This window comes from Cydia strobilella, chromosome 24 (genome assembly GCF_947568885.1).
Source record: "Cydia strobilella chromosome 24, ilCydStro3.1, whole genome shotgun sequence".
Classification (NCBI taxonomy): domain Eukaryota; kingdom Metazoa; phylum Arthropoda; class Insecta; order Lepidoptera; family Tortricidae; genus Cydia; species Cydia strobilella.
Window position 1 is genome coordinate 6,446,377 of NC_086064.1, and position 27,922 is coordinate 6,474,298.

Genomic DNA, 27,922 nt, shown 5'->3' on the forward strand with positions numbered 1-27,922 from the left:
GTCTGCCATCTTGTGGCCTGAATCGGAGATATAAACATGTACATTGACACTTCAAAGCAAGTGCTGCTATCTACCGTTCTTTTACGTTTTTTTGTGCGTAGTAGGTTCTGCCATCTTGTGAGCTACATCGGAAGCATAAACTTCACATTTACGCCTCACGCCAAAAATCTGACGGCTTCTATGCTGCCCCCTATAGTTTATGCCCGCACCCTATCTGAATAGGGTATTTGACTACTAGTCAAATCAGTTTCTTTTTTCGAACTGTCAAAACGATTTTGCTACTATGGAATTTATATGAAACACTAGCATGTGACGTCACAATAAAATTACCTACTCTTTATAGTTTTATACGAGTTTTAAAATAGAAATTGTGTCCAAAAGTAACTGCTGTCTACGTTTATCTATTAATCTTCTGGTGCTTTATTTCATGCATGGTGTAAAATAATTTATTTTAAATACAGTCAAATACCCTATTACCAAAGATAGATATAACTCCGTAATAGATGGATACAGTCTAAGGAAAAAACGTGCCTCGAAAATCACGAAAATTTGATTCTCGCTCAGAAGGCGCTACTAGCTTTGGCCTTATGTTGTATAGATGGCGTTGACGGTTTCGTTTGTTATTTAACAATTTTAACGCATATCAGTGAAAGAACATGGGTCAAAATCATAAAAATAATAAATGCAAATAAAAAAAATCATTTATCCATATTTAAATACATTTTATCGTATTTTTATAAATCTTCATTTTTAGTTTTAAAGTGTGTCGAAAGATGGCAGTGAATTTACTGTGGTTACAAAATTTACTATGACAGTACCGCTCTAGTATAAGTTACTCTATGCTATTACCTAACCAACAACTCTTCCAACCCGCAGGCCAACTGACCTGGCTGGTGTACATGATCGGCGCCTGCATCGGCGGCCGTGCGTCCGTCAACATCTGCGACGAGAACGACGCAATGGACGGCGAACTCGTCTGTCGGGTCCTGCAGCTCATGGACCTCACTGATTCGAGGCTAGCCACTGTAAGTTAAAGGGAACTCGTCTGTCGGGTCCTAGCTACCCGCAACCGTTCAACCCGCAGGTCAACTCACCTGGCTGTGTGCATGATCGACGCCTGCATCGGCTACCGCGCCTCCGTCTACATCTGCGATGAAAACGACGCAATGGACGGCGAACTTGTCTGTCGGGTCTATAATGGTCCGCCCTAAACCGCTTTAGAACCGGAATTGGTAACTGTGCACACCACTGGCACAAATGGGGCTGGAGCGCCTCGCCTGCCTGCGACTGTGGATACCCAGACCAGACCATCGAACACATAGTGCTGGAATGTCCCCTCACAAAATACACGGGCCATGTGAGTGACTTCAATATCCTGGCTGAAGAAGCGGCTGCTTACCTGAGTAGGGCGAAATTTTAATTTTAAGTTTATTTTTTGTATCCAGTGACATATAACGAAGCCATACGATAAATAAATAATAATAACATGGAGGTGATATATTATTGGCCGGTACTGTATATCGTCGCCTAGCACCCATTGTACAAGCTTTGCTTATTTTGGGGCTAAGTTGATTTGTGTAAGATGTCCCCTAATATTTATGTAAAAAATAAGAAAAAACAACTATGACCCCGTGTAAGACAAATAACTATTATCATTGCAGGGTGGGTGTGAGAAACTAGAGCTGGCCATGATGTCGTTCTTCGAGCAGTTTAGGAAAATATACGTTGGCGACCAGGTTCAAAAGAACAGCAAGGTGAGACAGCTTTACATTTTATAATATTCACATATTCGCGGACACGAATGCTATAGCATTCGCGTAGTCTTTTGTTTCCTTCTGCCTATGACACATGACGTCACTTACCGTGAACGTGTTAAGGGTCTCCGGCAAGCTCGGTTCTCCATACAAACGTAGTTCCGCTCTCATTTTAAAACGAGTAGCTAGTTTGCTCTGAAACTTTGTACTTACAATAGGATAAGGTATATCCATGTCTGAAATTGGTTTATGTAGCTTCAGATACCATAGTCAAAAAAATACAGCGAATTTAAGTTTTTCATACAAAACTTGTCTTATGCTCTATTTCGTTTGTTTTATAAACTGGAGCTATATAAACAAATTCAGGCCTATGAATATGAATACAATATTTCCTTCAAACATGCGCGGAGACATAGAGAAATAAGTAAGCAGAGTGCTCACTCCATACATCAGTGTTCTTACCAAAACGCTTATTATTTTCGTAGTCGACATCTAGCGTCAACTAGCGGATTTATCAGTACTGCTACTTGACAATAGATGTCGCAACGAACGACGATTTTTTTGTGTAACCTTCTTTGTATGTAATTTATATTATGTAATATTGTATATTTATATGTAAACTGCTACACCCTAGTAGGGTTCATGTTTGTACTTGATTAGACTTTTATACCCTTTGAGACCCTTTACACCTCTAAGGATAATTTGATGATCGTTTTTGTTTTTTAATTTATTATACATATTTTATCTCTGACACCTAGAGACTTTTACATCTCTAAACAATTTTAGTAATTGTCTGTTGTTTGTATATTTTTTATTAATTTTCTTTTTTTGTGTAATTCGACATTTAGACTGGATACATCTCTGACAAAGTATCTAATATTTTATTGATTCCATATTTGTAATTGTTTTTTGTAAATTTTGGTTTTGTATTGCTTGTAAAAATTGACATGTAAAAGTGCCCCTGTGGCCTATTTGCTGAATAAATGTTTGATGTTGATGTTGATCATCTTTGTAAAATACCATGATTGCATTGAATAAATGATATTATGATTTGATGCAAGGACAATAGAAGAGAGGACCAGCGGTCGTCATACTACGCGCCGTACACCGCGGAGCTCCGTTAGTTAGTATCATTCTACGTAGATGTCGCTGAGAGTGTCATTTGATACAAAAGTCGTAATTTTACAACTTTTACGTACGCGCATAGAGTAACTTATACTAGAGCGGTACTGTCATAGTAAATTTTGTAACCCCAGTAAATTCACTGCCATTTGTCGACACACTTTAAAACTAAAAATAAATATTTATAAAAAATAGCCACAACCGAATACAGAACCTCCTCCTTCTATGAAATTGAAGTCGGTTAAAAATACGATAAAATGTATTTAAATATGGATAAATGATTTTTTTATTTGCATTAATTATTTTTATATGATTTTGACCCATGTTCTTTCACTGGTATGCGTTAAAATTATAAATAACAAACGAAACAGTCAACGCCCTCTATACGAGTGTAGACCAAAACTAGTGGCGCCATCTGATCGAGAATCAAATTTTCGAGATTTTCGAGGCACGTTTTTTCCTTAGACTGTATCCATCTATTACGGAGTTATATCTATCTTTGGTACGCGCAAGCGTGAAGTAACAGCCATCGAGCGCTCAGCGACATTCTAAGTGATACAGTATGAAGTCAATAGATGGCGTTAGGTGCGATGTTTGAATGGTTTCAATCAAAGAGTAGGTAAGTATTATTGGTTCATACGTTCTCTTCTATTGTCCTTGATTTGATGTAATATTTTTACTTCCAGGTGTACCGGCGGTTGTCTGAAGTGCTGGGCCTCAACGACGAGAGCCGGTTGCTAAGCGTGCTTATGAGAAAAATGTAAGTGAAATTAACTGGTTTCTATGGCGGGGCATATACAAAACTAGAGTCTCATCGGCTTGATTTTGAGAAAAGCGATCCATAAATTACATCACACGAATTTGAAGATTGGTTAGAGGCACATTTGGCTAACCCTTACCCCCCTGGTGAGGCGTCACATATTTGGCAATTTTGTTTTAGTCTACGAAATGAAAAATTTCAATTAGTTTTTTATTATTTTAACAAAAAAAAAAAAACATTTTTGAGAAAAACAATGTTAGTAATTTATAAGAAGCCGATTAAGAATAAAGATACATTCATAAAAACTAGTAAAAATTAGATAGATATAACTCCGTAATAGATGAATACAGTCTAAGGAAAAAACGTGCCTCGAAAATCAAGAAAATTTGATTCTCGCTCAGAGGGCGCTACTAGTTTTGGCCTACAGTCGTATAGATGGCGTTGACGGTTTCGTTTGTTATTTAACAATTTTAACGCATATCAGTGAAAGAACATGGGTCAAAATCATAAAAATAATTAATGCAAATAAAAAAATCATTTATCCATATTTAAATACATTCTATCGTATTTTTATAAATCTTCATTTTTAGTTTTAAAGTGTGTCGACAGATGGCAGTGAATTTACTGGGGTTACAAAATTTACTATGACAGTACCGCTCTAGTATAAGTTACTCTATGGCGGGAACTATAGAAAAAGCGTTTTCTCTAGTGAGTTATGAAGTTTCTAGTATTATAATTAACAGTTTTTTGTCTTTATACTTCACATTTGTATCGCAAGTGTAATTTGGGGCGTAATAATATTGCAAACTCGAGTCTATAAATCGCTCCGGCAATTTAACTATACTCTCGTTTGCAATATTTAACTTACGCCCCATGTTGCACAATGTACTATTATGATGTAGTTTTACGTTCCTACCGACGCCTATACTTGTCTGACACGAGTTGCCGCATGTTTCCAGCATCACCAACCTGAAGTACTGGGGCGGCTCGGAGCAGATCATAGCGAAGACCCTCGGGCTGCTCAGCGACCTCAGCGGCGGGTACTCCTGCGTGCGCAAACTAGTCAAACTGGAGGAGGTTCAGTTCATGCTCACGCATCATACGGTGAGTGTTACAGTGGGCCCAGAGGGCCTACCGCGAACCACGTTCGACGTGTTGCCTCCCTGTCATACTTACGTACGAGTTCACAAGTGTGACAGAGAGGAAACATGTCGAACGTGGTTCGCGGTAGGCCCTGAGTTCATCTATATGAATCGGTTCACGGTTTATCCCAAGGGCCTGATACACTTTGATAGAGAAAGATAGTCTTATTGCGATTCCTATAAGAGGAAAGAGAATATAGTGCTATGCTTTGTCCTTATCACCGACCGGACATTTTTCATGGTCGGGTTATGGCATCATGTGGGCATCATAGCAAGGGGGCTATACTGAAATTTATAAGAGTGAAAGAGAAAAGACATTGGACATGCAAACCGGATAAATTGCGTAGTATACATTTTATATGAATATTCTTTCTTTTACCCCCGGCCGCTCGGTGGCGCGTCTATAACTACTTGTATATACTATGTCTATGGTTTATCCTGAGTTTTTTTTAAAATACAAATTCAGGCCTCCTCTTGCGTCGTATGATGGTCCCCTTGACAGTTTCTTCAAGTCTTGGGTTTAAGCGAGCTTTAGACTAGCAAGAACTTGAATGCAATTTAAGTTACATTGCCGACTACTAAAGTAAACTGTATTCAAAAGTTTGATCAGATACCGCAATGTAACGAAAATTGCATGCAAGTTCTTGCTAGTCTAAACCTCGCATTAGATTGATGAAATGTACAATTCTCAATCAAAATGGTACTTATTGTCGGTTGTCAATAAGGCGCTATTTCCATATAGTTTCAATTTGAAATCAACCTTATTTACAATCGACAATGTGGTACCTTTTGGTTGAGAATGTCACAAATATGTTTTTAACGTTATCTCATTACTTAAATGTTACATTTCTAAATAAAGTAATGTATAAACTTGAAAAAAATCACTTCAAACATTTTACTTGGCAGTTACGTATTCGACGCGATATACATATATAATAGTTCCGAGGGCCAACCGCGAACACCGAAGTTAGGAAATTGCGGGCACCCTTTTCTGTCACTCTAATTACGCCTTAGTTAGAGTAAAATAGAAAGATGCCCGCAATCTGCGAACTTCGGTGTTCGTGGTAGACCCTCCGGTTTCCCCAATTTCACGCTAGATGTCGCTATACCCGTGAGTAAACTGGGTAACGAGGGGTTATCCTAGTTTAGTTCAGTCTGGGTGTTCGGCTTGCTAATTCATTTATTTATTTATTTATTCAGTTTTTGAACGGCATCCGTAGCTTACTGCTTCGCGATTGCCGATATAAAATAAAATAAAATTCTCCTTTGATTCGACCCCCGCCCCGGCTTCGCACGGGAAAAGACCTATATAAACTCCGTATTAGATGAATACAGTCTATTCAGTCTAAAGAAAAAACGTGCCTCGGAAATCAAGAAAATTTGATTCTCGCACAGATGGCGCTACCACCAATACCAACCCTAGGCCTATTCTCGGCTAGATGGCGCTGACGGTTTCGTTTGTTATTTAACAATTTTAACACATATCAGTGCAAGAACATGGGTCAAAATCATATAAAAAAAATAATTAATACAAATAAAAAAATCATTTATACATATGTATTACATATACATATTTTTTTTTGGTATTTTTATACATTTTCATTTTTAGTTTTAATCGTGTGTCGATAGATGGCAGTAAATTTATAACCAAAGATAGATATAACTCCGTAATAGATGGATACAGTCTAAGGAAAAAACATGCCTCGAAAATCAAGAAAACTTGATTCTCGTTCAGAGGGCGCTACTAGTTTTGGCCTACATTCGTATAGATGGCGTTGACGGTTTCGTTTGTTATTTAACAATTTTAACGCATATCAGTGAAAGAACATGGGTCAAAATCATCAAAATAATTAATGCAAATAAAAAAATCATTTATCTATATTTAAATACATTTTATCGTATTTTTACAAATCTTCAATTTTAGTTTTAAAGTGTGTCGACAGATGGCAGTGAATTTACTGGGGTTACAAAATTTACTATGACAGTACCTCTCTAGTATAAGTTACTCTATGCTATAACTACAAAATTTACTATGACAGTACCGCTCCATCCTATTATATCCTCTTTGATATAATAGTCGAACTATTTAGCAGATGGCGCCAGCATAGCTTGCTCTGTCAATCCCTAGAATTGTGTCTAATTTTTGTTTTTTTTTTAATGCCCTAGATGCCAGCTCTTTCTCATAGAAAAAGGATCAAGCTATGATGGCGATCTGCAAATCTTCGACAGTTGCCAACCCCATTTACTATGACAGTAACCCTATATCCTATATATTCTGTTTGGTTGACGTCTTTAACCCGAATTGATTTTTTTTAAATACCAATGTGGGTTTTGATGGTATTACATCTGTCTTAACTGTGCGTCTCACTCTCTCGTTAAGCATAATGTGAGACGCAGTACACATTGGACGAACAAATTGGACAGAATGGAATATCACCCTGATAGTTCCGGTTTCCCCAATTCCTCGCTAGATGTCGTTGTACCCGCGAGTTAACTTGCTGACGAGTTGCGTCCCAAATTCCCTCTTAGTTGAAGCGTACCGAATTGTCGATATGTATTTAAATATTTATAAATGTTTTTTGGGCGACGGCTACTAGCTTACTGCTAAGGGAGCCTCGTTGTATTATACAAAAAGGAAATAGATAAAAGATAAAAATCAATTTATTCAAGTAGGATCTGTTGGATCGCTTTTGCATCGTCAAAAATCTACATTTTTATCTTACACGAAATTAATAAAATTCTTACACGAAAATAATTTAGACATGGGGAAAAGCGTTACATTTTGATATCAGTGACTGACGATCCCGTTAAAAAAAAGTCACCGTGACTTTGTCACGCCTGTTACCCGTGCCACTGCATGATATTTGTGGTAGCGCCTCAGGCGTCATCCGATGTTCGCCATTTCCGAACACTCCTGACTGAGCCCGATTAGAGCCGAGTTACAGTCACAGTGTCAGTATCGTCACGCTCCGTGTTTGTCGTGATTTGAGTAACAGTGACTGCGCTTGGAACAGTAGGAACGTATGTGATTTTGTAACGTTGTTCTTTTGTGAAAAGTCACAATGACACCTTTTGACGGCGAGTCACGGTGACTTTATCACCGTGACGTTATTTATCCCCCATGTCTAGAATAATTAGTGGTCCTGTGTCCTGTGACCTCGAAACCCCCAATACCCCATCAATCTTTTCGAGCGATGGCGCCATACCTTTGGCTTATACCAGGGATGTTGCGAATATTCGCATCCGCAACCGCGGAACTTCCGCATTATTTTCAACATCCGCATCCGCATAAAATCGATGCGAAGCTTAATGCGTATGTGGATGTAGGTACAGGAACGTCTTAGCGGCGGCGTAAGTGCTAGGTAATTTCGTCATTAGCCAATAGGAATCTCGTTTCGTTTTTGTGATTCGTACGGACAGCGACAAGAAGTGAAAAGTTTGTTTTATTTGGACTTTAGTATAGTAATGCGATTGTGGGGCACCTATATTCTTGTTCAAATACTAAAAGTTTCTGTTTTATTAAATAAAAATTACTAAAGTGTAATATTTGACGTTTTTTATGTGCCTAATCCGCGGATGTGAGCCTTTAAAATTCCCCATCTGCATCATCCACAACATCCCTGTGCTCTAATGGTGGTATTCCACCTATTACAGTGTTTGTCCGATGTGTATTTGGGTCTCACATTTTGTTTAGTGAGAGAGTGAGATGCAATGCACTTTGGACAGATGGAATACCATCCTTAGTATCCGACCATAGACATCGTATAGTAGTTTTAGACATGAAACCGAGCGACCAGGGGTAAGAAAAAGAGTACTTTATTTGCCGACTATATCTCCATCCTCACCTCGTGTACAGACGACTATAATATAACACAAGACTTAAGCACTTTATTAACAAACGTAGTTGACTGGTTATCGGATCACAATTTGGAAGTAAACTTTTCAAAAACAAAAATCTTACAGTTTAGACCTTATCAAAAAACCCCCCTTAACATAGATTTCACCTTCAATAGTATAAAATTAGAATGTGTTGATACCGCTCCTCTTCTAGGGTTCGAAATTGACTGCAATGTTAATTGGAAAGCGCATGTAGCAAAACTAAAAACGAAATTGTCCCAGTTCACGTATGCCTTATGCGAATTAAAAAAAGCATGCGACCTCAACACCGCCTTAACTGCTTACTATTCCTACGCCCATGCTTGGCTTACCTATGGTGTTATTTTATGGGGGAATAGCACAGATGTAGAAAGCCTATTCATATTACAAAAAAAATGTGTTCGAATCTTGGCTAACATACATATACCGGAAAGTAGTAAGCCCCACTTCATCGATCTAAAAATACTTACCTTAACATCAATATACATTTTGGAAACATGTAAGTTTGTAAAAAAATACCCTCAATTTTATACCAAACATTCAGACATACCCCGACGCTACGCCAGCAGGTTTGAAAATAAGTTGGTGCAGGTTATCCCCTCGAAACTAAAACTACATTCAAAAAGTCCTAACTCGATGGCAATAAAAATATTCAATAAAATTAGTAACGAAATAAAAAACACCAAGTCCGACAATGAATTCTTTAAAAAATTAGCAGAACACCTGATTAAAAAAGCCTATTATACATTAAATGAATTTTTTCACGACCAATAATTATAATTAATAAAGTACCCATTATATAACCTTGTACAAAAACCTCGTTCTCCTCTTGAATAAACTGTTTGCTGTGCCCTACAGGGTGTCATATTGTACACGATTCTATGTTAAGTATAGGGTAAGATACAATGTGATATGCAATAAAGATTATGAGTATGAGTATGAGTAAGACATATTCATGTATTGAATTTTTCTCTTTCACTCTTATAAATTTCGGTATTTCGCCATCGCCTCCTACCTATGCTGCCATAACCCGACCATGAAAAAAAAACCCGGTCGGTAATAAGGACAAAGCATGGCACTATTTCCTTTCCTCTTATAGGAATCGCAATAAGAGCATCTTTCTCTATCAAAGAGTGTCAGGCCCTTGTATCCGACCCATGGAGACTATATAAAGGAGCCAAATCTCTATGTATGAAAAGTGTCCATCAAAAAACAGTAATTAGGCGGCGCCACCATACACCGAAATACTACCAAAAACAACCTACGTAATTTGGTCGGGTTATTTATTGCCTTATGTCCCAGAGCCTAACTAGCGCCACCGGAGAGATTAGGAACTATTATTTAAAGCTAAAAGCGATCACTTTTGCAACAATTCTGCCTTAAGAGTTTGGCATCCTTTCTATACTATCCATAATCCGACCGTTCACGAGACAACCTTTCAACAGAGCTACCAGATTCCTCGCTAGATGTCGCTGTACCCGCGAGTTAACTTGCTGACGAGTTGCGACCCAAATTCCCTCTTAGTGGAAGCGAACCGAATTTCCGTTATGTATTTAAGTATTTATTTATCTAGTTTTTGAACGACGGCTTTAAGCTTACTGCTAAGGAAGCTTCGTATACTCATAGCAAAGATAGATATAACTCCGTAATAGATGGATAGTCTAAGGAAAAAACGTGCCTCGAAAATCACGAAAATTTGATTCTCGATCAAATGTCGCTATTACCTTTGGCCTACTCTCGTATAGAGGGCGTTGACGGTTTCGTTTGTTATTTAACAATTTTAACGCATATCAGTGAAAGAACATGGGTCAAAATTGGTCAAAATAATAAAAATAATTAATGCAAATAAAAAAAAATCATTTATCCATATTTAAATAAATTTTATCGTATTTTTATAAATCTTTATTTTTAGTTTTAAAGTGTGTCGATAGATGGCAGTGAATTTACTGGGGTTACAAAATTTACTATGACAGTACCGCTCTATAATATTATATCCTCTTTGGTATACTATTTAAAACCTAAGAGAATCCGTACATCAGTTTTGTTACCAAAACGACTATTATTTTCATCTAGCGTCAAGTAGAGGAATTATCAGTACTGCTACTCGACAATAGATGTCGCGACGAACGGAAAGTCTAATGCTCAACGATTTTCAGCTAATTTCTGATAGCGCCTACTACAAGTTGATATACATCATTGAAGAAGTTTGTACGGTGAAGTATATAACCGGATTAACCGGAACTCTACTTTCAACTTCTTCTGTTTATCATTAGTTGTAAATTGTTGAGCAATACGCTTTTTGTCAGTCCTAGTGTCGAGTAGCAGTACTGATAATTTCACTTGACGCTAGATGTCGACACGAAAATAATAGTCTTTTTGGTAACAAAACTGATGTATGGAGTGAGCACTCTATGTCTACTTAATTCTCTTTGGTGATAAGTAGGGTTACTGCAAAGATACATAGATTGAGTAAGATGCTAGGACAATAGGGGATATTACTGCAATTTTCTGCCACCAGAGTCCAGCACTAGCCTTTTTAGTAAACCATAGAGTAACTTATACATACTGTACCTTTAACAGGTTTTTGACAAGTTTTCAGAGATGATAAACTATGACATTGATGCATCAAGGCGGTTTGTTTATAGAGGATCTACCGGGAAACGCGAATTCGAAATTTCGCTATCTGCCTCTAAATCGCTCGAATATGTAAGAGGTGACAGAGATGTTATATAACGAAATTTCGATTTTTTAGTTTCGCGATAGACCCTCAGAGTGTGGTAGTGGCGCCACCTACGCAGAGTTTCGCGTTATATTATCTAGTAGATCTAAATTGTATTTCTCATGACATTAGATAATACCTCAGTAAATCATTAAAAAAAAACTACTTAGTTTCTAATTCGCCGCTAGATGTCGCTATACCCACGAGTCAACTGGGTAACGATATAGCTACGTCCCAAGTATCACATGACTTTATCAATATTTGACAAAATTAGTCTATTTATGACTTGACATTGACAAACAATATTTTTGGAAGTGTCACTTTGTTTTAAGTGTCGCTTGTTAGTACTGATGCATTCGCAGTTTGGCTTTGGGGTCATCCATTAATTACGTCACACGAATTTCTAGGTTTCTTGACCCCTCCCCCCCTCCTTGTCACATTTGGGAAACCTCTCCCCCTGGTGTGACGTCACATTTTTGTCAATTTAGTTTGCAACGAAATCGACAATTCGAATTAGGTATTGTTAATATTTTTGATAAAAGAATATTAGTAATTTTATAACACAATCGATTAGGTAAGAAAATTAAACGAATAAAAGCGATTATCGTTTCAAAAACTCGTTATTTAACATTATAACCAATAAAAAAAAACGGTTACTGATGAAGTTAAAGTAGCGTCACAAAGTTTGTGGCTCCCCCCTCCCCCTTGTCACATCATGCTCGCATCCTGTATGTTTTTTCCAAAATCTGTAAACGCCAAGAAAATCCGCCCTGTATATTCAACATACTCCAATCGTCATCTTCCTAACATTGTCACGGCTCGCTAAGGAAATCTGGCGTCCGCTTGGCAACCTAATCCCAAAAATAACCTAATGCAAAAGTCATCGTCCTTACAGAAAGTCGGGCCCGCGTTGGATGCCTGACTGCGTGAACACCTTGCCCCAATGTATCATGACTCCTCTACACGATGGCCCAACGTATTTACACGTAGGCCAATTTAAGGGATGCAACTATGCGGTGGAATGAGATAGCAATATCACTTGCTCCGTCTAACGCATAAATGCGTCCCTTAGATTGGCCTACGTTGGGCAATAGAGCCAGCAGACCTTGACTCACACCTTGACTCCACAAACTTTATTCGCGGGCTGAAACTTGTTTTAGTTACCCAATTCCTCACTAGATGTCGCTATACCCACTAGTGAACTGGCTAACGATGTGTGTACCTAGTATCACCTGATCGATGATTTTTGTTGACTTGTCAAATTTTTATCGTTGAACTGTCAAAATGACAATAATATTTTTAGAAAGCGTCACTGTTTATTAAGTCTCGCTTTTAAGGTCCTCTATGATATATGTCAGTTAGATGTCTGTGGCCCTACTCATGGAGACTGTATAAAGGAGCCAAATCTCTATGACCTCTATGTATGAAAAGTGTCGATCAAAAAACAGTAATTAGGCGGCGCCACCATACACCGAAATACTACCAAAAACAACCTACGTAATTTGGTCGGGTTATTTGTTGCCTTATATGGTTCATGTTATACTTATGTCCCAGAGCCTAACTAGCGCCACCGGAGAGATTAGGAACTATTATTTAAAGCTGAAAGCGGTCACTTTTGCAACAATTCTGCCATAAGAAATTGGCATCCTTTCTATACCATCCATAGAAAACAGGGTACAAGTGACTAAAAGTCTCGCGAAGCTTAGGTTTAAAAGGGCATAAGTGTTACTTTAACCTTTAACACTTACGCCCTTTTACAACTGCGCTGCCCGGAACTTGTACCCGTTTTTACTAGGGGCACAGATGTAACTCCGTATAGTCCGTATAAGATATGTCGTCTATGGAGAAAACGTGCCTAGAAAAAAACAAGAAAATTTATGCTAGAATTTATGATTTATGCCATACCTTTGACCAAAGATTATAACTCAGTAATAGATGGATTCAGTCTAAGGAAAACACGTGCCTCGAAAATCACGAAAATTTGATTCTCGATCAGATGGCGCCACTAGTTTTGGCCTACTCTATAGAGGGCGTTGACAGTTTCGTTTGTTATTTATAATTTTAACGCATATCAGTGAAAGAACATGGGTCAAAATCATATAAAAATAATTAATGCAAATAAAAAAATCCTTTATCCATATTTAAATACATTTTATCGTATTTTTATAAATATTTATTTTTAGTTTTAAAGTGTGTCGACAGATGGCAGTGAATTTACTGGGGTTACAAAATGTACTATGACAGTACCGCTCTAGTATAAGTTACTCTATGGTATAAGATATGTCGTCTATGGAAAAAACGTGCCTAGAAAAAAAAGAGAATTTTTGATTTATGCCATACCTTTGACCAAAGATTATAACTCCGTAATAGATGGATTCAGTCTAAGGGAAAAACGTGCCTCGAAAATCACGAAAATTTGATTCTCGATCAGATGGCGCCACTAGTTTTGGCCTACTCTATAGAGGGCGTTGACAGTTTCGTTTGTTATTTAACAATTTTAACGCATATCCGTTGAAGAATATGGGTCAAAATCATATAAAAATAATTAATGCAAATAAAAAAATCATTTATCAATATTTAAATATATTTTAACGTATTTTTATAAATCTTCTTTTTTAGTTTTAAAGTATGTCGATAAATGGCAGTGAATTTACAGTGGTTACAAAATTTACTATGACAGTACCGTTCTATCTTATTATATCCTCTTTGCTTTAACCTATACTCGGGTAGATGGTGACACCGTTTGATATTTAACAATTTTAATCAGTGAAAGAACATGGGTCAAAGTCATATGGCGTTCTAAATAACCGGGCTAGTGCGAGTCGGACTCGCGCATCGAGGGTTCCGTACTTTTTAGTATTTGTTGTTATAGCGGCAACAGAAATACATCATCTGTGAAAATTTCAACTGTCTAGCTATCGCGGTTCATGAGATACAGCCTGGTGACAGATAGACGGACGGACAGCGGAGTCTTAGTAATAGGGTCCCGTTTTTACCCTTTGGGAACGGAACCCTAAAAAAAAACATTTATCCTTATTTTTTTTTTTATGTTTAATTATTTGTAGTTTTATTCATGTGTCGAAAATGTGACTACAAAATTTACTAAGACAAAAACTCTCTATACACTCTATTTTCTTTGCTAGAACTGTACCGTATGCGTAATGCATGGCGCCATTTTTCAGTCTGGTAACATCGAATTTCTTGAAGCCTAAGAGCACCACTACGAGGATCCGAGGGCCTTCCGCGAAACACGAATTTTGAAATTTCTTTATCGGCCTCTATCACTGCATATTTGAGCGATAGAGCGGCAAATAACGAAATTTCGATTTTCGAAATCAAAATTCCGGTCTAATACTTGTGTCGCTTAACTTCAAAATCGGGTAAATCCATTCGACTTTCTCAGCAAATATCTACCCTAATTACCTTTTTCTTAATACCAAAATCGCATAAACTGACAGATGGATTTACCCGAGTTAGAAGTAAAGCGACTCAATGAGGGCTATCGTTTTTTTGCTCACCAGTTGGCGCCTCTGTTTTTTTTACTCCCCGCAATTTTGCACGGGGTGAATTTGCCGGCGCCTCTGTTGATGGTGGTCCAAAAGACTAAAGAACAGCTGTCAGTCATTGAAGTGACAAGTGACATTTGACATTTCGAACTATGGAAAAGACCACCATCTACACTAGCGCCGAGACTTCCGGTTCGAACGCCATCTTGATAGTAGCCTCGTGATTAATTACTTTGTTTTTTGCTCATTAATATTGTTTAAAGTGTAATATCGATAGCTTTATTATACAGTAATCTAATGTAGTAGTGTGCAGCGAATGGAGAATTAATCTCAAAGCGTGTTTAACCACCATTTTGGAGTCAACGGCCGGTAGTCCACGTGCTTCTCGTAAAATCCAGCTATCGGTTTTACGAGTCGACTACAAATAATAACTACCGAAAAACGTCGTGCTCTAAGAGCATTTGGTATTTCTACCTCTAACCGTGTCTGGCTAGAGCCCTAGAGGCACATTATTTTATTATTTACCGTACACTGGCTAAAATATTAATTCGATCCCACGTGGATCCCACTTTGACGTTGGCGAAATCATCGACAGTATCGATGGAGCCATACTACCTAAAGATTGATTGATTGATTACACTAGCGCCCCTAGCGGCGAATTCATACGCGTTAGCCCTCATTATGCACACACACATTAATTTTACCTACATAACTCAATCTTAATATTCCTTCATTGTCTATAATTAATAGATTTACAATAAAAAGTAACCTAAAACTAAAACTACCTACAAAACTAAAACTAATACCTAAAAAAAAACAAAAAATCTATATCTAAAGAGGGTCCCTGGGGCATAGTGCCAAAGATACTGGCAGCATTTTCTCGGTGAATCGCAATCTCAATCTTTAGATTTAAGAATATTGCCGTGCCCTACCAGGGCCCATGTGAACAAACTATTATGTAACACCTGTGTACCTACCATGGATGCAATATGAATAGGGTATTTGACTGTATTAAAAAAAAATGCATGAAATGAAGCACCAGAACATTAATAGAGAAACTTAGACAGCAGTTATTTTTAGACACAATTTCTATTATAAAACCCGTATTAAAAAAACCGGCCAAGTGCGAGTCGGACTCGCGTTCCAAGGGTTCCGTACGTTACACAATTTAAACAATGTATTTTTTATGTGAAATGTCTTTAAAAAACCCGTAGGGGTCGGATCAAAACTAAGTAATTAAGTCCGACTCACGCTTGACTGCACATTTCTAATAGGTTTTCCGGTGATCTATAGGTAAAGATCTATTTTGTGTATTTTTTTTCAAAATTTTTGACCCAGTAGTTTTGGAGATAAAGGGGGGGAATGGTAATTTTTTGCCTATTTTCTTGAATAACTTCTAAACTATTTATTTTAAAATTATAAAAAACATATATTTGAGATTCTCACAATGAGCTCTTTCATTTGATATGTAACACGATATAGTTTGACAAACTTTATTTTTGAATTTTCTCATTTACCCCCACAAAAGTGGCCCCCGTGTTTAAAATTAATATGTTTACGTTACATGTCCATCTTTGGGTCACAAACTTACATATGTGTACCAAATTTCAACTTAATTGGTCCAGTAGTTTCGGAGAAAATAGGCTGTGACAGACGGACAGACAGACAGACAGACGCACGAGTGATCCTATAAGGGTTCCGTTTTTTCCTTTTGAGGTACGGAACCCTAAAAACCGGCCAAGTGCGAGTCGTACTCGCGTTCCAAGGGTTCCGTACATTACACAATTTAAACCATGTATTTTTATGTGAAACGTGCGTAAATTATCTGGGGGGAATAGTCATTTTTTGCCTATAATCTTGAATAACTTCTGGACTGTTTATCCTAAAAATATAAAAAATATATATATTTGAGATTCTCACAATGAGCTCTTTCATTTGATATGTAACACAATATAGTTTGAAAAACTTTATTTTTAAATTTTCTCATTTACCCCCCAAAAGTGGCCCCCATGTTTAAAATTCATTTGTTTACGATACATGTCCGTCTTTGGGTCACAAACTTACATATGTATACCAAATTTCAACTTAATTGGTCACGTAGTTTCGGAGAAAATAGGCTGTGACAGACGGACAGACAGACAGACGCACGAGTGATCCTATAAGGGTTCTGTTTTTTCCTTTTGAGGTACGAAACCCTAAAAAGAGTAGGATAGTGACGTCACATGCTAGTGTTTCATACAAATTAGTAGCAAATCGTATTGACCGTTCGAACAAGAAACTGATTTGACTAGTAGTCAAATACCCTTTCATCCATACTAATATTATAAATGCGAAAGTCTGTCTGTCTGTGTGTTACCTCTTCACGCTTAAACCGCTGAACCGATTTAGTTGAAATTTGGCATAGAGATAGTTTGAGTCCCGGGGAAGGACATAGGATAGTTTTTATCCCGAAAATCATCCCTTAAGAGGGTGAAAAGCGCCTAATATTTGTGTGCATATTATGCTCAAATTGAATGATTGCTGTTAGACTTTCTCCAGGCGCTAAAGTTGCTCTAACTGCTGTTACTGATTCCACGCAGACGAAGTCGCGGACAGAAGCTAGTGAATAATAAAAAGAGTAAAAAGTGTAGAAACCCGGTTTTAGTTACAAAATTCCTCACTAGATGCCGCTGTACTCACGAGTGAACTGGATAACGAGCGTTCCTAATCATTTCGATGGTTTTAGTGTACGTCAAATCACTATCTATTCTCACTATTATTGTCTTAACATCTTTACATTCTAGTATGTAAGATGTAAGATGCAACATGTAACATTAAGTAACATGTAAGTATTTTTAGAAAAGCGTGTCACTCCTTTACAAGTGCCGCTTTTATCTTTAACTAGTCTCTTCACGTGGGTTCATCCGCGTTGTTAATGTTATTATGAAGTACTAGAGTAAGTTTAGCGCCTGGAGAGTCTAATAGCAATCATTCAATTTAAGCATAATATGAACACAAATTATCAGGCAATTCATTAATTATCTCAATTCCACCATGATTCCACTTCGCTTTTCACCCTCTTAAGGGATGATTTTCGCGATAAAAACTATCCTATGTCCTTCCCCGGAACTCGAAACTATCTCTATGCTAAATTTCAACTAAAGCGGTTCAGCGGATTAAGCGTGAAGAGGTAACACACAGGCAGGCAGACAATACTTTCGCATTTATAATATTAGTATGGATTTATCCCATAGGCTTTGTTACGGTGACAGCTGTTATCTCAATACATATTATGCGTTTTATTATTATTTGTATGTCTTTTCCATAACTGGGAGGCGTGCGTGGGGCCAAAGCCAACAGCGCAGAGTCCCTTTAAGACAATCCATACTAATATTATAAATGCGAAAGCCTGTCTGTCTGTCTGTGTGTTCCCTCTTCACGCTTAAACCGCTGAATCGATTTAGATGAAATTTGATGGGTTGAGTCCCTGAGGACATAGGATAGTTTTTATCCCGAAAATCATCCCTTAAGAAAGTAAAAAGCGGGGTGGAATTGAGATAATTAATGAAGTGTCTGCTAATTTGTGTGCATAATATGCTCAAATTGAATAATTGCTATAAGACTTTCTCCAGGCGCTATTCTTACTCTTTCTTTCTTTCTTTACTCTTGCTGGGGTTACTAAGTCCACGCAGACGAAGTCGCGGGCAAAAGCTAGTTTAATCTAAAAGCAAGGGATACACGTGGCGGATACCATCCCCGAAAGCACAATGGTCCCCGCCAGGTGCAAAGACTATTGCAGTGCAGCACTTTTGTGCTGCGATGGGAACTAAGGTCATGGGCTATTGATTTGAATGTTGGATGGACTGGATAATGAGGAGTCTAGCAAACACCTGCCATGACAATCAGTCTCAACATTGTGTAAAGCGAGGTTTAGACTAGCATGAACTTGCATGCAATTTTCATTACATTGCGGTATCTGATAAACATTTTGAATGCAGTTTACCTTAGTAGTCTACAATGTAATGCATGCAAGTTCTTGCTAGTCTAAACCTCGCTTAAGACAGGTGGTGACTCGCCTACTTATTTAGTGGGCCCCACAACGGCCGCACGCACAGTGCGACAATAGGGAAACACTTCAGAGCGGCTGTGAGGTTGTCGAGAGGTGAGTCTGCTGTAGACAGTTCCCGGTAATCCGTTCAGCAGGCCGCCGGCGTTATGACTTACACTTCCAACCTGGAGCATAGGTCCCGCTCTCGCGACTCCACTCTGGCCGGATAGTCAAGGCAAGCACAGAGGCGAGGGCCAGATGAAAGGGCCCTCTGTAATAGGGGTCCGCGGTGTCGCCACTCACCGTCAGCTCGCCACAAGCTGGGGTGTTGTGGACCTTTGAGTGTCACGTCGACCAAGCGGTGATCTATTGTTGCGGCCCTTTAAAGTTCATTACTAATGCCCGTTGAATCCAGAAAATTCCAGATTCTTTGGGCCGTAATGTTCTGTACCTCGTAGGGTTGCAGTACGTGCCGTCCTAACTAGGTGCTTCTTTTTGACAGTGGTCCACAGGAACAGAGAATGTGCATTGCAGTCTCCTCTGACTCCTGACAGAACCTGCGTTTTAGAGTTATATTATTGTCATAGAGAAAAGTAATAACGTGCTAACTCCATACATCAGTATTTTTACCAAAACGCTTATTATTTTCGTAGTCGACATCTAGCGTCAAGTAGCGGATTCATCAGTACCGCTACTCGACACTAGAGGTCACATTTGTCGCTACTGACGAAAAGTGTATTGCTCAACAATTTACAACTAATATTACAAGCAGAAGGAGTTGAAAATAGAGTTCCGGTTATAATATTAGCTGAAAATTGTTGAGCATTAGGCTTTTCGTACGACGCGACATCTATTGTCAACTAGCAGTACTGTTAAATCCTCAAGTTGACGCTAAATGTCTACTACAAAAATAATAAACGTTTTGGCACAGAATAAATAATAGTACTAGGTACAGAAGATTCACTCTCTAGCAAAACGCGTATATAACGACAGATACCGCTAGGTGGCGCATGCGCGAACAGGCGTCCGTTCCATAGCGGTGCGCGGCAATTACTATGTACTAGGTACAGAAGATTCACTCTCTAACAAAACGCGTCTATTACGACAGATATGACCACTAGGTGGCGCATGCGCGAACAGGCGTACGTTCCATAGCGGTGCGCGGCAATTACTATGGCCAATAATAGTGAGTAAAAACCGTACTGATAAATATTTAGGAGTATTATTCTTACGCCCGTCACTTTCGCACTTACATACTTGTTAGAACGTGACAGCAAGCGTGTGCTCAGCCTGACAACATCTAGTTTCTTGAAGCCTAACGCCTTGGCCACGACATCGCGCGACTGCTATAGGTTGGAGCGAGACACAGCGATCAGACCTTTCCTTCCCACTTATGGTTTTCGCCTTAGCCGAAGTCAGTCGCGCAATGTCGTGGCCAGGCCGTAAGAGCACAACTACAAGGATCAGAAGTCAAAACTGCGATCTAATAATTCAAGCCATTTCCGCCGTAGCCGAATAACTAGAGCGGTAGAAAATGAAAACTAGGTTTTTATAGTAAAACAATATAATTCTATTGAAAAAAGCTGTTTGGCCGGCTATAGTATCATTTATTAGCAGTACGTTATCAATATCATTGAAACGTCGTTCTCGGTTTTAGTTACCCAATTCGTCGCTAGATGTCGCTGTTCCTATGAACAAACTGGGTTACGAGATGCTGATGACGTTATCGTAAGTCCGCATAGTTCGCTGAGCAATGCACTTACTTACTTACTTACTGATTTTTTGTACGGCGTTCCGTAGCTTTGCTATGTGAGCGTTGATAATAATATTAAACGTCCATAGTAATAAAAATATAAATAAGATCCAGGCCAGCCCAATAGAATTTCAAAAAAAACGGACTAGCGCACGAAGGGTTCCGTACCATTACGGAAAAAAAACACGTTTGTTGTATGGGAGCCCCATTTAAATATTTATATTATTCTGTTTTTAGTATTTGTTGTTATAGCGGCAACAGAAATACATCATCTGTGAAAATTTCAACTGTCTAGCTATCACGGTTCATGAGATGCAGCCTGGTGACAGACGGACAGACAGCAGAGTCTTAGTAATAGGGTCCCGTTTTTACCCTTTGGTTACGGAACCCTAAAAATCACGTTTGTTCGAATTTAAACTGTTGTGAGACATACTAACATTAAATAATTTTAGTATGTCTTACAACAGTACACGACACACGCCCACGGCCGTCGTGAACGCTGCTCGCACTGTTAGTGCTTGAGAAAGGACACCTAGGCTCTCCGAAACATGTCGCGCCTGTGACTAAAACAAGCGAGTCTCGGCAACAGAAATACATCATCTGTGAAAATTTGTGACGAAGAAGAAAATTTCAACTGTCTAGCTATCACGGTTCAAGAGATGCAGCCTGGTGACAGACGGACAGACAGCGGAGTCTTAGTTATAGAATCCCGTTTTTACCCTTTGGGTACGGAACCCTACAAACGTATTTTTCGACACTCAAGGGAATCAATCAATCAATATTTTTATTTCAGGCAAAAAACCCATAGATAATAATTACAAATTAAACTTAATAATACATAAAATAAATTGACATTACATTATACTTATATTAGAAGTCAAATTAAAATTACACTTACAATTAAAATTAAAGTTAAAATTACATTTACCTATTTACATTAAATTATATACTGTGCCTCTAGAACCCATAAGGTAGGTCATTCCAGTGCCCCCAAAGTGCACCAGCTGGATTTCCAGGGATGAGCTGAAGCAGACTGTTGGAACTGTCACGTACTCGGCGCATGAGGGAGGCAGTACGTTTGCGGATTATAGCACTGAACGCTTCCACTCTAGCTTCCGAAAACATCACCGAAGCGCTACAGTAACGTGGCAGTCCCATCAGCATGCGGAAACCATTAATGTATTAGACACGCAGGGCATTGAGGGTCTTTTTCGTGTAATTTGTCCACAGGCTGCACGTGTAAAAGGACTGACAAAAAGCCTTAAAAAGGGTCTTCTTGACATCCCTGTCACACCGTGCGAACCTACGTGACAGCATGTTACACCTTACTGACAATGCCCTGCGCTCCCTTTCCATGCCAGCATCATCTTGGAGGTTCTCAAGAATGAAATGAAATGATGAATGGAATTAAAATTTGTAGGGTACCTAGAACTGAAATTTAGCAAGTAATATCTTCTTACACTATAAGTACAAGGCAAAATCAGAAAACTATAAATTTGTAAAAAAATCAAAATAAGTTGAATTTGTACGGAACCCTCGGTGGGCGAGTCCGACTCGCACTTGTCCGTTTTTTGAGCTCTCGTCAGGTTCCAGGCATATGTATTTAGTTCGTTGGTTAAATAGTTATTCGTATATTGGGTAGCCAAGTATACAGTCGAAGGCAAAAATATCGATACAGACAAACGGCTCAAAAATATGTGAACACGATTTTATTGTCTAAGGTGTAAGAGCGTATACATATTTTTGAAACTTTGGGAATGTATATAATTTATGCCCTTGACTGTACTCATTACAAGACTACCAAGTAGATTGAATCAGTTTCCGAATCGCCCGTTAGATGGCGCTGTACCCACCAGCTAACTGGGTAACGGCATGCGTTGTATGTATTGTGTAGTCGACACTTACAATGCCACTGTGCTGATTTTGATGATGATGTTTTTTTGGAGGCGATTAGCACGAGTTTGTGTCTTTTCGCTTTATAAATAGTGAACATTCTCATAACCTTTTAAGTGGCATACGTCATTTTTGAGTTGAAGAAATTTCGAATTTCGATTTTATTTTAATTATTCAAATCAAATTAATATTTTTATTTATCGCGATTTCGTGGTTGGTTATGATGATTGTTTTTGTTCACAGGCAGAGCATTTCCCATTCCTGGGTATAACTGGAGTGGGCACGACGGAGATGCGATGTCGCACCATGCTATACACGGCGTTGGGGCGGCTGCTCATGGTGGAATTAGGGGAGGACGAGGAACGTTTCCACGCCTTCATGATGCCGCTCACAGGTACAAGCCTACGTTTTTATGGGCTACGTGCCAATCTTAAATTTTAATAAAGACAAAAAAAAGACATTTAATAAATACTTATGTGTTTATAAATACCAAAGAGGATATAATAAGATAGAGCGGTACTGTCATAGTAAATTTTGTAACCGGTGTAAATTCACTGCCATCTATCGACATACTTTAAAACTAAAAATGAAGATTTATAAAAATACGTTAAAATGTATTTAAATATGGATAAATGATTTTTTTATTTGCATTAATTATTTTTATGTGATTTTGACCCATGTTCTTTCACTGATATGCGTTAAAATTATAAATAACAAACGAAACCGTCAACGCCCTCTATACGAGAGTAGGCCAAAACTAGTGGCGCCCTCTGATCGAGAATCAAATTTTTCCTTAGACTGTATCCATCTATTACGGAGTTATATCTATCTTTGGTATTAATCATGGTATAATAATATACTCCGCCTGGTACTCTCTTCCGAGACTCGCGAACCACGTGACTGACACTTGACACTGATTTTTATAAATCTTCATTTTTAGTTTTAAAGTGTGTCGACAGATGGCAGTGAATTTACTGGGGTTACAAAATTTACTAAGACAGTACCGCTCTAGTATAAGTTACTCTTATGTTAATACCTAGTAGATTTTGTATAGCAACAATTTGTGTGGGTATTTATTAAGAAATTGTCAGGTAAATCACGTTTTAAGTTTTTTCCCAATTCACCCCAGCCATCCCTATTCACACCGGTTGATGGTACCCATCTCCCACTCTCAAATAATTTTCCAAATAGTGATAAATCTCGCGAGGTTCCGTTCAAAACTATCTGCAAGTTTGATTGTTCTACACAGATACATATCTTTTTGTTTAGCTAACAGGCTGCGTAGCCAACATGCCGATCGGTAACGCTCCGTAGCCAACGAAACGCAACTCACTGTCGATGTCGCACCAATATGGAAGAGTGATAGATAGAGATGACTACGCTACGCCACGGAGCGTTAACTATTGGCACGTTGGCTAAGCACCCAGAGAATGGTATATACTTTTGGCGCAGTCTGATACGCTACTTCAGATCAAAGACCTATGTAACTCCGTATAAGATGAATGAAAACGTGAAAAAAATTGATTCTCGCACAGCGCCTACACCTTTGGCCTATTCTCGGCTAGATGGCGTTGACGGTTTCGTTTGCTATTTAACAATTTTAACACATATCAGTGAAAGAATATGGGTCAAAATCATATAAAAATAATAAATACAAACAAAACAATCGTATTAGATTATTTTAAACCGGGTCACTCACGTATTATAACGTAGTAAATTGGACCGAAACATGTCGAGCTATTCGACAATAATACGTGAGTGACCCGATTTAAAATAATCTAACAAAACAATCATATGTTTACATTTTTTGGTATTTTTATACAGTTTCATTTTTAGTTTTAATCGTGTGTCGATAGATGGCACTAAATTTACTGTAACTACAACATTTACTATGACAGTACCCCTCTATCCTATATATTCTCTTTGTTCAGATGCAGACTGTACTTGGCATTTTCTTGACTTGTACTTATTTTCATCCCCAGCTGCCTTCGAAAGCCTAGTCAGCCTGCTAGGGCCGCCGGAGAGCCCGCTGTTCTCATCTGAAGACGCCAAAAAGACGCTAATCGGTCTAGCGCGGGACCTGAGAGGTCTGGCCTTCGCCTTCAACACCAAGACGACCTACATGATGCTGTTCGACTGGATGTGAGTACACACAGTACTACAGGTACTGACACACTAGTACTCTGTTCCCGTTAGAAGACGCTGATCGGTCTAGCGCGGGACCTGAGAGGTCTGGCCTTCGCCTTCAACACCAAGACGACCTACATGATTCTGTTCGACTGGATGTGAGTACACACAGTACTACATGTACTGACACACTAACTAAGTAGTCTCTCGTCAGATGACGCTGATCCTTCGACAAAATCAGGATTCGAATCGATAAAGTCACTAGAGAAAATCCTCAAGATTGCTGACAGCAAGACTAAGACAGCAAAAAACACACTGATTACTGATTAAAGTAATAAAATTTTTGGCAACCGTATTGTAAACTGTAATAGATGTCATATCAGCGTCCTGAGTGGCGCAGGCTGGTGCAGGACAAAGTCCGCGATTTCGAGGAGCAACGCATAGTTGACCTCGATGCTAAACGCGACGAGCTGAAAGCACGCCAGCCTGCTTCCATTCATTACCATTATGTGGCTGGTGTTCTCACGTGCTCTCAATGTGCACGGGGGTTCGCCTCGAAGATCGGCTACGTCAGCCATATTCGGGCGCACGAGCGCCGTGCTAACTGTAACAGTGGTCGGTATCGGCCGGAAGGATCATCATCATCATCGTCAGATGTCATATATTAAAGAAAAAGTGACGAAGCCCTCCAGTGGTGAAGGCCGGGTTCAAACCGGCTTTAGCAATCCGGGCTAACACAATATAATTACTACTTACTTACTCCTCTGGCGCAGCGACCCAAAGTGTGTCTTGGCCTCCAACACGACAGTTCGCCACTGATCCCGGTCCTGTGCCGCTTCTCGCCAGTCCTAGGTACCGATGGGCGGATGTGGTGGACGCTGATCTGCGCGAGCTCCAGGTCCAATATATTTAATAAAATACTTTGATTTGTTCTTAAAGTTGTGTAACCGTATTGTGATCTAAAATAGCAGTACGATTTCTCAAAAAAGCGTATCTACGTGTAGATTTAGTATAGAACGGACATTCAAACAATAGGGTATTCTCTTACTAGTCAAATCAGTTTTTAGGGTTCCGTACCTAAAGGGTAAAAACGAGACCCTATTACTAAGACTCCGCTGTCTATCTGTCACCAGGCTGTATCTCATGGACCAATGCAGAAATCGCGAATAAATTTTTGGCTGTTTCATAAATTTCCGGCTGATTTGTATGGGAGAGTCAATTTTTTTTTCGCGATTTTGGCATTGGTCATGATAAAAGTCGTTCAGTATATGACCTATAAAGTCACTACGCAGAGTATGAACGGTGGTTAAAATTTCAACCTGTATAAGATTCGATTTTTTTTAATTCACTTGGCTTTATTTGTGACTGATTGTTATATGTCTAATTTTGGTCATCAGACGTCATGTATGTATATTCACTTATTCACTACCTTCTTTAGGTCCCCATATCCCTTAGCCCATATAATCTTAGCCATAGCCTTATCAGTTGCCATAACTGCCTGCCTGCTTATTAAATAATAATAATAATAATAAGACAGACGAGTTTTTCGGAACTTATGTACGAAATATCATTTGATATTTACCAGTCGCTTTTCGGTGAAGGAAAACATCGTGAGGAAACCGGACTAATCCCGACAAGGCCTAGTTTCCCCTCTGGGTTGGACGGTCAGATGGCAGTCGCTTTCGTAAAAACTAGTGCCTACGCCAATTCTTGGGATTAGTTGCCAAGCGGACCCCAGGCTCCCATGGAGCCGTGGCAAAATGCCGGGACAACGCGAGGAAGATGATGATGATTGTTTATTTTCATAGTAAATCCTTCATTAGTAAAGAAAGCCCTTTTTGATAAAGTTTAGGAGTACATGCATGATCACTATTATATTTAACCTCATTTAAGTGTTACGACGTGATAGTATACTATACTCATAGAGTAACTTATACTAGAGCGGTACTGTCATAGTAAATTTTGTAACCACAGTAAATTCACTGCCATCTATCGACACACTTTAAAACTAAAAATGAAGATTTATAAAAATACTATAAAATGTATTTAAATATGGACAAAGATAGATATAACCCCGTAATAGATGGATACAGTCTAAGGAAAAAACGTGCTTCGAAAATCAAGAAAATTTGATTCTCGTTCAGAGGGCGCTACTAGTTTTGGCCTACATTCGTATAGATGGCGTTGACGGTTTCGTTTGTTATTTAATAATTTTAACGCATATCAGTGAAAGAACATGGGTCAAAATCATAAAAATAATTAATGCAAATAAAAAAATCATTTATCTATATTTAAATACATTCTATCGTATTTTTATAAATCTTCATTTTTAGTTTTAAAGTGTGTCGACAGATGGCAGGGAATTTACTGGGGTTACAAAATTTACTATGACAGTACCGCTCTAGTATAAGTTACTCTATGATATGGATAAATGATATTTTTTATTTGCATTAATTATTTTTATTATTTTGACCCATGTTCTTTTACTGATATGCGTTAAAATTGTTAAATAACAAACGAAACCGTCAACGCCCTCTATACGAGAGTAGGCCAAAGGTAGTAGCGACATCTGATCGAGAATCAAATTTTCGTGATTTTTGAGGCACGTTTTTTCCTTAGACTATCCATCTATTACGGAGTTATATCTATCTTTGCTATACTGTATTGTACCATTGTTATTTCATAACCCCTTTTTTGTTCCAGCTACCCTGTATACATGAAGGTGCTTCTCCGCGGCATCGAGACCTGGTTCTCGGAGCCCGCGCTCACCACGCCGGTCCTCAAGCTGACGGCCGAGCTGGCGCAGAACCGCAACCAGCGCCTACACTTCGACGTGTCGTCTCCCAACGGGATCCTGCTCTTTAGGGAGCTGTCTAACATCATATGTGCTTATGGTGAGTGTGAATCTAATACTAAGATGTAAACCCTAAGATGATCTATACATATAATAAAGCGGAAGAAGGTCGAAAGTCTGTACATGGAAGATATTTGTAAAAAAAAATGGCTGGGGATACTTAGAATCGCTAACAGAACACATTGCAACAGTTTTTAGAATTTTTGTCTGTTTGTCTGTTTATTTGACCGCGCATCACGTGAAAACGGCTGAACGGATTTTGATGCAAACTTTACTAATCTGTATAAATTTGAGAAATTTCACCCCTAACGAGGTTAAAAAGGGGGTAAAAGTTTGTATGGGGTTCAAGATTTATTTTAAGCTAGCAATTTGAAACTTCGTAAAAAGAT

The 27,922-nt window shown here is 38.6% G+C and overlaps 1 protein-coding gene across 1 annotated transcript in view; it reads left to right on the top strand.

Annotated features, from left to right (window-relative positions):
• LOC134752026 (exportin-7-B) overlaps positions 1-27,922 on the top strand; it is a 69,107-nt gene that overhangs the window by 16,313 nt on the left and 24,872 nt on the right. Inside the window, exons 12-18 of the mRNA XM_063687586.1 lie at positions 877-1,025; positions 1,662-1,754; positions 3,563-3,636; positions 4,596-4,740; positions 22,796-22,946; positions 24,535-24,694; positions 27,383-27,573. Coding sequence (XP_063543656.1) covers positions 877-1,025; positions 1,662-1,754; positions 3,563-3,636; positions 4,596-4,740; positions 22,796-22,946; positions 24,535-24,694; positions 27,383-27,573 — 963 coding nt within the window. The remainder of the gene's footprint in view (positions 1-876; positions 1,026-1,661; positions 1,755-3,562; positions 3,637-4,595; positions 4,741-22,795; positions 22,947-24,534; positions 24,695-27,382; positions 27,574-27,922) is intronic.